Source organism: Sarcophilus harrisii, chromosome 6, assembly GCF_902635505.1.
Source record: "Sarcophilus harrisii chromosome 6, mSarHar1.11, whole genome shotgun sequence".
Lineage (NCBI taxonomy): Eukaryota > Metazoa > Chordata > Mammalia > Dasyuromorphia > Dasyuridae > Sarcophilus > Sarcophilus harrisii.
Genome location: NC_045431.1, coordinates 173,755,735 through 173,769,551, shown reverse-complemented (window position 1 = coordinate 173,769,551; position 13,817 = coordinate 173,755,735). Strand labels below are relative to the sequence as shown.

General features: G+C 38.5%; 1 protein-coding gene across 1 annotated transcript in view; it reads right to left on the bottom strand.

Moving 5' to 3' along the window:
• The window catches only part of PRSS12 (serine protease 12), a 91,999-nt gene that overhangs the window by 62,943 nt on the left and 15,239 nt on the right, over positions 1-13,817 (bottom strand). Inside the window, exon 2 of the mRNA XM_023505642.2 lies at positions 2,830-2,968. Coding sequence (XP_023361410.1) covers positions 2,830-2,968 — 139 coding nt within the window. The remainder of the gene's footprint in view (positions 1-2,829; positions 2,969-13,817) is intronic.

The window sequence follows — 13,817 nt, the reverse complement described above, 5'->3', positions numbered from 1 at the left end:
TTCCTAGGTCAGCATCAATTGTCATTTGTCCACACACAACTGGTAATTGGCAAGAAGCATCTGGGAAGCATCTCTCAGCTGTGACTGACTAAAAGGATCAGCCCTTACTGTCTCCTCTTTCCTGAGCAGTAATTATGTTTTTTCTTTTAATATTTTGTTTATCACAGTTAAATGTAAAAAATGTTTTACATGTATTTTTAAAACTTTGAGTTCCGGATTCTCTCCCTTACTCCCTCCTCACCCTACTCCCATTGAGAAGGCACATGTGAAGTTATGCAAAACATTTTTATAAGTCATGTTGCCAAAAAAACATAGATCCCTCTTCCCCCAAAAAAGAATTCTCAAGAAAAAGAAGGCAAAAAAGGGAAGTTATGTTTCAATCTGTATTCAGACACAATCAGTTCTTCCTCTGACTATGGATAATATTTTTCATCATAAATCCTTCGGAGTATTCTTGGATCATTGTATTGCCGAGTACTTAGCAAAGTCATTCACAGCTGATTATCCCACAAGATTGCTTTTACTTCATACATAGTACATTTCACTTTGCATGAGCTTATGGAGGACTTTCCAGGTATTTCTGAGGGTATCCTGCTCTCAGCAGTAATTCTAAGGGGGAAAGTCTATACTAATTTGGCATTCAATTAATTAACTCTGTTCCTTGCTTCCATGAGTCCACTAATCGCAAAGTATAATTAGAAATCTATTCTTGAAGTTAAAAGTTAATCATTCAGAGATAAACATCACTAAAAAGATCTCAAGGGCTCACATCTTCAGTCTTTCATGTGGTTGTCATCAGAAACCTGAAAATTTTATTGGATCTTACATCCAGAAATGCAAATTCTAGTCAGTCAATCAAGAAGCACTGATTATGAACTTAGCACATGTAGATACAAAGAAATGCATCCATCCCCAAAACTACAAAGTTTAGGAGTTGGAAGGATCTAAGGAGCTATCTGATCCCATCCATGCACAAAAGAAATCCTCACTGTAATGTATCCAACAAATAGTCTTCCAGCTTCTGCTTAAAGACTTCCAAAGAAGAGGAGGCCACATCTCCACTCTCTTGTGGCCATCATTCTACCTGGGCCTTCATCCCTGGAATCAACACTCCTGGAAATTGACAAAGTTCTTCTCAGTTGCTGATCTTCTATAGGGGAAGCAACATGTCAATAATTAGTTATATACTAGCTATATACAGAATACATAGGAAACAATCTGAGAAGAGGCCTTTTAATTTTAATTTAATTGCCTGTCCATTAATAGGCACCATGTTACCCACTCTCATTTTACAGATGAGGAATCTGAAGTTCCTTTGAATAATTTGCCCAAGGTTACTCAAGTAATTGGGACTCCAGACAATTGCTCTTAGCATTTAAGTCCTAGTCATTTTAAGTAAATTTGGCAAACCTATTGAGTTTTAGCATTGGAAAAAAAAAAATTCTCACTTCTAGAAATTAATCTTTAAAAAATTTCCAGGCATACTACTTACCTTTAGTAATTCCAGGATTCCCACTCCAATCCTTACTTGTCTCTTTGTGATCATCAACCATTATAGAATGAACTTTTAGTCCATACCTGTCTTGGATAGAAGTAGGGGGCAGTATTGATGGAGGCTTGGGACCACAGTCAGGAGATTGAGGCCATGAATTTCTGCCTACATACTTTGTGGAGCAGATTTAGGGATCATTCTCCTTGTTCCAAATGTTTTATGTGTGCAAATAGCTCAGTGGAAGCAGGTTACACAGAAAGTCTGGCATCCCAGGATTATGTGGAATAATGGGTAGTAAAAGAAATGCAAGCTTTTAAGTCCTGAAAAATGTACTTTTTCTTCAAAAAGACCAGAAAAAGCCCCAGATAATGCAGTTCCTAGCACTTCCTTCATTTTCTGGCTTTCTAGATAACTGATGTTATCTGAGATATGTTTGTCTAGGGGTCTTTTCCATTTAGAGATCTTGTTTTTATAGTGGTGTTTTATAGTGGTGGACAATGGAAAGATGAAATTTTAATTTTCCATAGCAAAAGAATCCTCTAAATTTAACTTAGGATCATACAGTTGGAAAGTCATGCAGTCCAACCTCTTCATTTTATAAATAAGAAAACCAAGGTCCAGAGAGGATAAATAGTTTGCCCATGGTCATTCAGCTAAGCGTTTCAGAGGCAGGATCTGAATTCTGACTAGTCACTCTATACCTTTAGGCTTCATACCATATCTCACAAGGTCTTTCCTCATCCCTCCAGGAGTCCTATCTATCTCACTCTATTTGTGTCTCTGTCTCTCTGTGTCTCTCTGTGCCTCTCTGTGTTTTGTGTCTCTGTCTCTCTGTGCCTCTCTGTGTTTTGTGTCTCTGTCTCTCTGTGCCTCTCTGTGTTTTGTGTCTCTGTCTCTCTGTGCCTCTCTGTGTTTTGTGTCTCTGTCTCTCTGTGCCTCTCTGTGTTTTGTGTCTCTGTCTCTCTGTGCCTCTCTGTGTTTTGTGTCTCTGTCTCTCTGTGCCTCTCTGTGTTTTGTGTCTCTGTCTCTCTGTGCCTCTCTGTGTTTTGTGTCTCTGTCTCTCTGTGCCTCTCTGTGTTTTGTGTCTCTGTCTCTCTGTGCCTCTCTGTGTTTTGTGTCTCTGTCTCTCTGTGCCTCTCTGTGTTTTGTGTCTCTGTCTCTCTGTGCCTCTCTGTGTTTTGTGTCTCTGTCTCTCTGTGCCTCTCTGTGTTTTGTGTCCAATCAAATGTAAACCCTCTAAGGATAGGGTTTATTTCATTATTACCTTTGCCTTCTCCCATGCCTGGCACACAAAAAGCATTTAATGTTTGTTGAATTAAATTGACTTGGAAACTCACCCAAGCTGCAGCTGGCGACAGATGACAGCCGCGGCACCGTCATCCCAGTTACTGCTACAGATTGCTCCCCAAACTCCTCTGGAATATACTTCCACGGTACCTTCAAATTCATTTTTCCCACCTCGGAGACGCACTGACCCTAAAAAGAAAAAAAAGGGCCAAATCCCTTAATAAAAGAACCTTTTTGAATGCCTGAGTCAGGCTTTGGTAGACACTTAATAAGTGCCTGTCAATCGATTGACTATTTGATTGACCATAGCTGTGTGATTTCTGTGCAATGGTGGTGACCCCAAATCTGACTGATTCTAAGACATCCTTTCTTCTTCCCACCCTTCATAGCACGAGGCAATGGCTTTAAATAAGGATTCAAAAAGCAGCTGCTACTTAGTATGCTGATGATGGAACTCATGACACCTGACAGCAATTAGACATGCAATAGTTGAATTCAAATTTAGTGCATGGTGGTGATGAGCAGATTTCTGTGTACATTCACAGTCCTAGAAGGGACATTGGGCCATCTTTAAGCAAGGAGGACAGTAGCCCTGAGGAGGAAGTCAGGGCTCCACTTCTAGACCTATAACTAATTATGGGACTTTGAAGCTGGTCATTTTACATACCCAGGACCTCAGTTCTCCTACATATTAAGTTAGAGGTATAAAGCTTTTCATAGTATAATTGAATGTAATGCACTCAAGCCCCCATTAGCTTGCTTGGATGATCTGATGCCATCTCTACACATGGAAGGCAACAGGGAGCTTTCTTTTAGATCATCATGATGCATAAGAGAAATGTGCTATGGGTAGACCTTCTCAAATAGACTCCAATTGGTTAACTGGGAAAAAAAAAACTTTTAAGACTGATTCTGTACAAAGAACACTGGGCATATTCTAAAAGGTCAGTTAATTTCATCTACTTGGTCTTTGTTTCATTCGTGTCTGGGTGAGCACAATGATCTTGCTCATGGTATTCAGGGAGAGACCATGTAGTCAAAAGCGACAGCCTTAGGGCCTTCTTTCTGTCTAATGCCATATTTTCACTACCTCACCTCCTGGGAATGGGCTCTCAATTCTTGATCTTGTAATTTGTCTGCTTCTATTATAAGTAGAGGGAATGGAATCTCCACAACCTTATGAATTGATGAGATCTTCAGTGTATCTTGACCCCTGGGAGTTCCAGGCTGGGTTTTGCAGCCAGGATGACTTCAATTTCTCAAGAAGCAAGGAGCAATTTTTAGAGTGACTTTTGAAATTCCTAGCCCAGTGGAAAGATTCGCTCGTCCTCCTGAGGATAACAGCAGCTTCAGGGATTGTGATCCTTCAGGAGGAAGAGAAATGGTGCTGACTATGAATTGACCATGAACTTGGCAGGGTGTTCTGCTGGTAATGTAGGAACTGAGCTAAATCTCAGAGACCTAAGTGGTGTAGGGGAGATTATGCCCCAGAGATGTTTGGGAAAATGTTTGTCCCTTTGTCCTTAAAATAGCTTTGAAGGAAATATCACTTTATAAAAACCAATTAATGTTAAATGGATAAATGGAAATGGATTGCAAGTCCTGGGCCCTTAACAAAAGGGACACAGCTGCTTGGGTTGAACCCAATGCAAATTAAGAAAGATTCCTGATCCTAAAAGTATACTAATAGCCTAAGTGGGAGTTAAGGCAGGCCTGGTTTTGGGAGAGAAGGCCAAGATAACTGCTTAGAATAGAACAGATTTAGGGCCAGACAAGGAAAGTGAATAACTGACTGAACCACTCAAATTGTCTGTGTTCAGTGAATTAACCCTGTCCTTTCCCCCATGGAACCAAAATATAGAAATCCATTCTTGAAGCTGAAAGTTAGGAATCTAGAGTTAAAATTTATGGAAAAGCTGTTTATCACATTCTAAATCTTTTAAGTGTCCTTATCCTTTTAAAGACAAGATCTATCTAGAAATCCAAAAGATTTCAGAGTCCAGTTAGTCACTCAATAAGCATTTATTAATCATTTAGAGTTAATACATGAGGAAAGCAAAAATAGATTCTTCCCTTAAGGCCCTTTTTTTATAATAAGGGAGACAGTGTAAATAAAGGGCTACATGCTGGCTATATTGGAAAAAAGGAAGACCAATTGAGGATAGTTTCATCCTACTAGGATTAGCTAGTGAAGGTACCAGGTTAGACTAACCTCCTTATTTACAGACAAGGAAATTGATGCCTGAGGTGGTCAAGTGACTTGTCTTAAGATCATACAGCATAGATCTAGAAGAGCCTCAGGGGGTACCTAGTCACTCCCTGTCATTTCACAAAAGAGGAAACTTACTGGAAGAGAATCCTATGTGTTAAAAGCAAAACTTCTGGACTTTTGATTTCAAGTGCTCTATTCTTTCTATTTCATGCAACCTATGAATCAAAACATACACACATATGCACACACATACACATAAATGTGCAGTATGTATGGTTTTTGTGGGTGCATATATATATATATTGTCTCAAAGTAATTTTTAAAAGTCACTGTAGTGATATGTGTTGTCTATAAAACTTGTATTAATGTAGTAAATATTTACCTCTCTTTTCCACATTATTTTGAGATAGATCCTCAGCCAGTGCTTAACTCATACCTTTTCCAGATTCTTTTCAAATAGAATCTCGGGTCAAAATAAAATAAATTTATTGTTTTTCAACTGTGAGCAATTCTTTGTATTCCCATTTGAGGTGTTCTTGGCAAAGATATTGGAGTTCATTTTACAGATGATAAACTATGCAAACAAGGTTAAGTGACTTGACCAAGGTCTTACTAACTAGTTAAGTTTCTGAGGCTGGATATGAACTCATGAAGTTTAGTCTTCCAAACTCCAGGTTTGATACTCAATGCACTATGGCACCACCATCAAACAAAGGGGCTAATCAACATCTCTGATCTCATACTATATTCTCTCTTAATTCTACCCCAAAGAAGAACAAAGACACATATAAATAAAAACACATGTCACCCAAACATTGATATCTTTAGAACCTCATTAATTTGGAGAGACTGGCCAATCTTAATGACTGATGCTTTTAAAGAACAGTTTTTGTAATTGGGGTAGGGACCAATCAACAAGTCCTTAGAATGCCTGCTTCCAATCTGATATCCAAAGGCCATGACCAGCTAAGGAGCTGATGACAACAATAACAATTAGCTAGCCATCTAAAGGCTACATAGCCCAACAACCCTGTGAGAAAGGTGCTATTATTATCTCCATTTTACACAGGGAAAAACTGAGACCTGAGAGGTTAAATGATGTTTCTCAAGTCACACAATTAATAAGTATCTGAGGAAGGATGGAAACTTAAGTCCAAAGGAAGCCTTTTGATTGGCTGAGGAAAAGGAAGAGTTGATGGCTCTTAAGTTGCTGAGCCAGAACTCAGTGGGCAGGGGAGCCAGATGCCAGCTGATGCCATTGCTAAGCTACCATATCTTCCAATGGTCAATATATGTCAGTTAACACATCCTGCTTCTGTTTCTTTTATGTTCATTCTTTCCTGATTTTAGGCAGATGGTGATTGTTAAAGGGGAATGGTCAAGTGACCAGCAGCAGATCCATCAGAGGTCCCACGAGCAACTGGAGTCAGTAAGTAGCAGAGTTAAGAAAGAAGCAATGGTTAATGAAAAAGGAAATACTCTCAGACAGTGGAGAAAAGGCAGCCTCTTAAGGATAGCAGCAACTTCAGGGATTGGGATCCTTCATGATGAAGAGAAGAGACCTCTTCTCCAGAAAGATATTAATCTTCAGAGCTCAGCCAGGTGGGAGCATGGGTGGGAACATTCATGAGGACTTCATGAAAAGGGAAAAGTCTTCTAGGAATAGGGAGATACCCCTGGCTACATACATTCCCTAGACTGTACCTGACTACTTTTGTACAGTACTTTAAATTCAAGCTCACTCTTTCCAAGTTCTTGTGTGTGTAAGAGGAAAATCTGCCCTGGGATGGGGGAGGAATTGTTGTTGTAACTCCTGTTCTTGCTATACCTTCTCAATAGTTTACTTTTCTAAAACTAGTAGGCTTGATTCCTTTATTTGAAAACAGAGAACACAGAATGGGGACTTGTGAATTACATTAACTAGGAATCCCAGGCCCTCAGGGTCACCCCTGAGCTTTAACTAGGAATAGGCAGCAAGTTTTTGGGGTTGGGGCCTGTAAATGCAAGTGAGAGTTAGGGAAGAAACCCAGAGGGGTTGCTACACTTTGAACTAAATTGGTTCAAAGTTAGAAATTTAGTAAAAACAAGAATACCTTTAATTTCTCCTCCCCACATTTCAGATTTCAAAATCTGAAAGGGATTTTGCAACCTCCCTCAAGCTAGCGTCTTCAGTGAAATAAATAAGCTAATGCATATCAGATGCCAACACTGCATCAAACCAAAGAATGTACATGTTTTTCAAATAAAATTTTATTGACATCTTATTTTCTTACACAATTTCCCATTTCCTTCTGTATTTTTCTACCCTTTTAAGTTATTCCTTATAATAAAGATCTTCTCTTTATTAGAAAATAGGTCAGTAAAACTACTGACCAAAACCACTGACCAAAGTCTGACATCATGTGCAATGTTCTATCTCCATGCAAGGATGCAGGAATACAGCAAAGGAGGAGTTGGGGACTCCTCTTCCTGGGGATAAAGTTTAGTTAAATAGGTGGCACAGGGGATAGGGCACCAGGATACTTAGTAACTATGTGATACTGAGCAAGTCACTTAACCCCATTTGCCTCAGTTTTCTCATCTGTGAAAAGAATAAGAGGAAAAAATGGCACACCATATGGGGTCCCAGCGAGCAGGAAAATGGTTCAACAACAACAAAAGTCTTGCTTAGATTTTTTTTCTAATTCTGCTTATTTTACTCTGCCTCAGGTCATAGGCTCATTAGATTATGGATTAATTGCTGGAAAGGTCAAGGATTCTAACTCCCTTATTTTAGGAAAAAAGGAAATTAAGGCCCAGAATTCAGAGGTTTAAATAATCTATTTGCCCAGCATCACACAACATATTTGAATCCTGTTCTTCCTGGTTCTAGTTCAGTATCCTATCCACTACACTTCCCCTGCTTCTCTGGATTCATCCTAATATTTCTTGTCACATATTCATGTACCTCAGTTTGCTTAGCTACTCCCCAATCAATGGGCACTGACTTTGTTTCTAGTAAAGAATGTCCTTGTTATTTGGAAAAGCACGTATGGTTCAATGTAAGTTCCCTGAGGACAAGTAAAGATCATAGATTTCGATCTAGAAGAAATGAACAAGTAAGTTGTCTCTTAAGTCTGAGGATAAAGAATCTGTGGCAGAGCTCCAATGATCTTGTGATGAAGAAAGCCATCTACACCCAGAGAGAGGACTGTGGGAACTGAATGTGGATCACAACCTAGCATTCTCACTCACATCTATTTAATGTTGTTTGCTTGTATTTTGTTTTTTTTATTTATTTTCTTTACTTTTGGATCTGATGTTTCTTGTACAGCAAGAGAATTGTATAAATATGTTTATACATATTGGATTTAACATATATTTTAATATGTATAACATATATTGGATTGCTTGCCATTTAGGGGGAGGGTTGGAAGGAGGGGGGAAATTTGGAACACAAGGCTACATAAAGGTCAATCCTTGAAAAATTATCCATGCATATGTTTTGAAAATAAAAAGCTTTAAATAAAAAAAAATCTGTGGCAGAATGAGGAAAGAAGTAACTTGTCCAGAGTTATCTAGGTAAGACTACAATCCATATCTCCCCAATTCCAAGTCCTGGTCCTAGAAGTATCAAACACAGGTCAGGCATATTGCTTCCTGCAATACTTTTGAGTACCACAACCAGAATAAAACATAATTGGGAAATATTTAACAAAACAAATATAAATATAGGCATACCTTGTTTTGTTGCACTTTGCCTTATTGTGCTTTGAAGATTTTGCATTTTTTACAAATTGAAAGTTTGTGGCAGTTTTGCATTGAGTATCAGAGCCATTTTTCCAACAGCAAATACTCACATTGTGTGTCTGCATCACATTTTGCGAATACTAGCAATATTTCAAACTTCTTCATTTTTATCTCTTATGATGATCTGTGATCAATGATCAATCCTCTTATTATTATAATTATATTTCAACCATTTATACCTACACACATAATTGATAAATGTTGTGTTCTGACTGTTCCAGAGACCAACTGTTCCCCATCTCTTGCCCTCTCCTTGGGCCTCCTTATTCTCTGAGACATAACAATATTGACATTTTTCATGTTATTCAGTCATTTCAGTCACCTCTGACTCTTCATGGCACTACATGGGGGTTTCTTAGCTAAGATATTGGAGTGGTTTGCTCTTTCCTTCTCTAGCTTATTTAACAGATGAAGACTTGGATAAGGTCACATGGCTAATAAGTGCCTAAAACTTGAGTTTAAGTCAGGATGATAAATTTTCCTGACTCCAAACCTTGTGGTCTATCCACTGTGCCACCTTGTTCCCTCAATATTGAAATGAGACCAATTAATAACCCTAAAATGCTTCTGTGTGTTCAAGTGAAAAGAAGTCAATTGATGCAGTATAAGTTATCTTAGTTTTATTTTAAGAAATTGCTCCAGTCACCCCAACTTTCAGCAGCCAATACCCTGATCAGCCAGCAGGCATCAACATTGAGGCAAGACCCTCCACCAAGAAAGATTAAGACTTACTGAAGGCCTTCACTTAATCATCAATACCTAAGATGGTGATTAGTATTTTCAGCACTAAAATATATTTTAATTCAGGTATGTACATATTTTTAGATATAATGTTATCACTTTTTTAATAGATTACAGCATAGTATAAATATAATTTTATATGCATTGAGAAACCAAAAATTTCCTATGCTTTATTGTGATATTTGCTTTATTGTGGTGTCTGAAATCAAATATTCAATATCTCTGGGTTATGCCTGTACAGTAAAGCATAGATAATGTTAACATGTGGTTTTTCTAAGTCAGTATGCAGTCTGCAGAGATCAGGAATCCTTATATCAGATTTAGTAGCCCCTGCTTCTATTTGAGTTTCTATACCTGAACCAAAGTATATCCCTCGATTAATTCATCTATAAAATGAGGGTAAAGATCTCACTCACCTCCCAGGATTGTTAAGAGTATTGAATAAGATGATATTTGTAAGATTTGCTCTGCTCATCATAAGCTTCTATATAGATGCTAACAATTATTATTATTACTAAGTTGGAAGATCATCTAGTTCAATGCCCTCATTTTATAAATGAGGAAACTGAGGTCCAGGGAAGATAATTAACTTTCCTAAAGTCACCAAGTAGTTAGTAGTAGGTACAGATCTTGAATTCAGGTCTCCAACTGACTGGCCTTATGATCTCATCTCTGGGCATACCCTATCCACTTATGTCAGTTGTGTCATTCCCCTCTGAGTTCACTTTATTCATATCTTTTTATAAAGCCTTCATAGGATAGACTATGATACTACCAGCCTTTTTACTAACATTCATGGATGTCCATACACTGCAGGAAAGCTACCCATCATCCTTGCTTCTTTGGCAGTCATATTTATTCTCAATCTTGTCTTCTCTGCTGTCTCCCATGTTCAAGTCAACCTTGTTAAGATCCTGTGGTACAATCTTTCTTTGGATTATCTACAACAGTGAGCCTTCTGCGATGGTATTAATCTCTCACTTGTGGCCACAGAGCATCCCCAGGAAAATGATGATTTGGAGTCAGAGAGCAGTGGAAGAGCCCTGAAAGTCCTTACCCATGAATAAAAAATGATTCAACCCATCTTCATCCTTCTGCTAAATACTGGGTTCAGCTCACTGGACATCTGCAGCCCTAGGCATGTATGGATGAAATAGCACAATTGGCGGTCTATCCAACTACATGTCATAACCTGGTCAAGAGCCATCTTTATCCACTTGTTGTTTCCTTTGTGGATTACTAGGCTAATCTCTTTTGAATGACCATGGACCTCAGAGGGGCTATCTATTCTAGATTTTGGTCAGCCAAATAACATTGGCAAAAATAAAGAGCATCTGGAATACTTCTCCATCTATGGTCATCTCACATGTTAACATAAAAAAAAAAGATCTCCTGTGAGATCTGCAACCAACAGATAATTTTGCTCACTCATCCTTTAGGTATTTATATCAAGTTAGGCAAAAAACAGAGGAAATAGTAGAGAGTTGAGGAAGCAGCAGCAGCACCATTTTTATAATTCTTTAAAGTCTGCAAAGGATTTTAGAGATGTTACCTCATTTGATCCTTACAACATAGTAGATAAATAGCTGACCTTGGAATAAGGAGGATGAAAATTTGAGTTCCTCTGACACAAAGCTGATGGTTGGTGCTCAAAGAGAACCAAAATGATATCACTACATCTAGGTGCAAGTACAGTATATCCAAATGTGGCTGATCAGAATAATACAAGCTCGGAAGACTCCACCATAACTCAGATACAAATAATCCATATGAACAACTGGCGTGGAGATGGCTTTAAATTTGCACATCTCACATTTCTTTTGATGTACTACAATTCTACTTTGCTAATAGAACACAGCACCTTCTTCGATGAGGGAATGCCATACTGGGTGCTACTGTGTCAGTGTTGCCCATATTTCACCATCGACTCCCAAGTTCTTCAGAGAGATCTTGAGTGTACTTGTTTTACTTTTTCTGACCTCCATGTGAGTGTTTGCCTTGAGCTCTCTGTAAAATAGTCTTTTAGATAAATACACATTTGGCAGTGGAACAATGTGGTCAGCCCTTCAAAGCTGTGCTCTCTGCAATAGAGTTTGACTCAAGAGAGGATCTCAATGTCTGGTACAACACTTATAGCTCTAGAATCCTGGATTATTACTTTATTCCTGGGGCTCTGGAATTTCTAAGAGTCTAAGACCCCCCAGTCAGAGTTGCATGGGATGAGGGAATTTACAGACCAGAAAGGCTCAGAATGAAATTAAAAGTCTAGACAAAAGGGGGAAAAAAGGTATCCTGGATAACTATACAGTCTCCAGATGCTGTATAAACAAATGCAGGAAAAATTAACAAAGAACCTACATTCTCCTGGGAAGAAATAAAAAAACATATACAATCTAAGTATAACACAAAGTAAAGAGAGGAAAGAGAGAATGCTGGGGGAATCAGCATATTTTCCTTCAAAACATCTAAATGAAAGAAATAAAATAATATTTTCAAGTTTTCACTTGGTTTCCTATGGTCAAAAGTAATAAAGACTAAACCATTGATTTCACTGATATAGGGAATTCCCAAAAGAAGAAACTTTCTTCACCAGTGGAGGTCAGCACTCCTCTGCAACTTTTCACCTTAGAGATTTCCCCAAGACTACTAAAATGAAGTCACTTGTCCATAGCGTACTTGTGTCAAAGGAAAGACTAGAACTCAAATCTTCCTGGTTGGAGCAGAAGCTATCTGGTCACCACACCATGACTGCTTCTCATGGTTAATGATACTTAGCTATAGAAATGCCAGATGATTCTGAAGATGCAACTATCCTTAGGCTCAAAGACTATGTGTTCATTCATTCTAAACAAAGCTAAGAGGTCCATAATGCTTCAAATGACTTGAAAAAAAATCACCTTGACCCTAAAACATGTCCCCAGGACTTCTACTTTGAGGTAAGAGGGCAGAATTAGAGGCCATAGAACAGCCCATGTTTTCCATATCCCAGCAAGAACACTCACACAAAGGTCAACTCAAGGAAGCAGTGGTTTCTTTGAACAAAAAAGCCTCAAAAAAAAATTCTCAGAAGAGAAGGGACAAAAAATGAGCAGACAAAATGCTCCAACATAATAAGTCACTAGAAGATATACAATAAATTAACACCAGTGATGTCCCAAAAACAAATCTCTGACTAATGAAAGACATACCAGGGAGGATAGTAAATACACTGAAAGAAATAAAGGGAGAAATAAAATTAGTGAAGAGGAAACAAGACAAAATAATGACTTAGCTCAACAACCTGGAAAAATCTGTGGAAAATATTTTTTCACGACAATGATTCATGCTGAAATTGTTCTTTTGGAAGACAACTAGTAGAAACTGCTAAAGAAATCAGCAAAACATGCTAGAAAAACAACACAGTTGAACTTCCTGCCAAAATGGCTGCCTGGTAGAAGGCAGGGTACCCAGCTTCCACATTTCTGCTCTGACAAAAACCATTAAGTACACACTGGACTGAATTTTTTAAATCTAATAGAAAACTACAGAAGGTGATGTCTTCTGCCCCTGAGCTGAACAAAATGTTAACCAGAAGCCCATTGATAAGAGAAAAGGAAGGTCCTCCAGCAAAGTGAACCTGGCCAGACACAGGGAAGATGTAGCTACAAAGGTTCATGTCCAGAGGCAGCAAGAATAGAGGACTGCACTGAGAGATACAATAGGAGTCAGAAAGCCCTACACTGGGGATTCCAGAAAACCCAGAAAGTGGTAGAAAGCAGCACCCAGCACTCAGCAAGATGATGCAAGGCTCAAACCAGGGTATACCAAAGCCAGAGCTTGGGAAGTCCCTAACACTGTACTTAGATGCCAGAGAGTGAACAAGAATTGATAGACCATAGGGTGAGACCAAGTAGGAGTTTATTGGGTTGTTCACATGTGTATCACATTAAGATAGTAATAGAAACTGGAGAAGGAGGTGCAGACTTGAGATTTTATCAGTGGAAGGTACTCCTAATATAGAAAAACCCTCCTCTGATGCAGATAAGAAATAAGATTAATTCTAGTGAAATGAAATGGATTGAATTGTGTGCAGAGAAAACAATCATTTGCAGACTATAGGAAATGAAAAATCAAATGTGACAATTATAATCTCTAATTTAAGTTAATAGAACGCTCTCTTAAGTGAATTTGCTAGCAGATTGGGCTTGGCCCTTGGCTCTTCTTGAGACCTTTCCAGCTTGGAAGCACATTTCAGGTCCTATCCTTATGGCTTCAAGGCTGCTTCCACAGTACAATAAGGTAGAGGATTAAGACTTT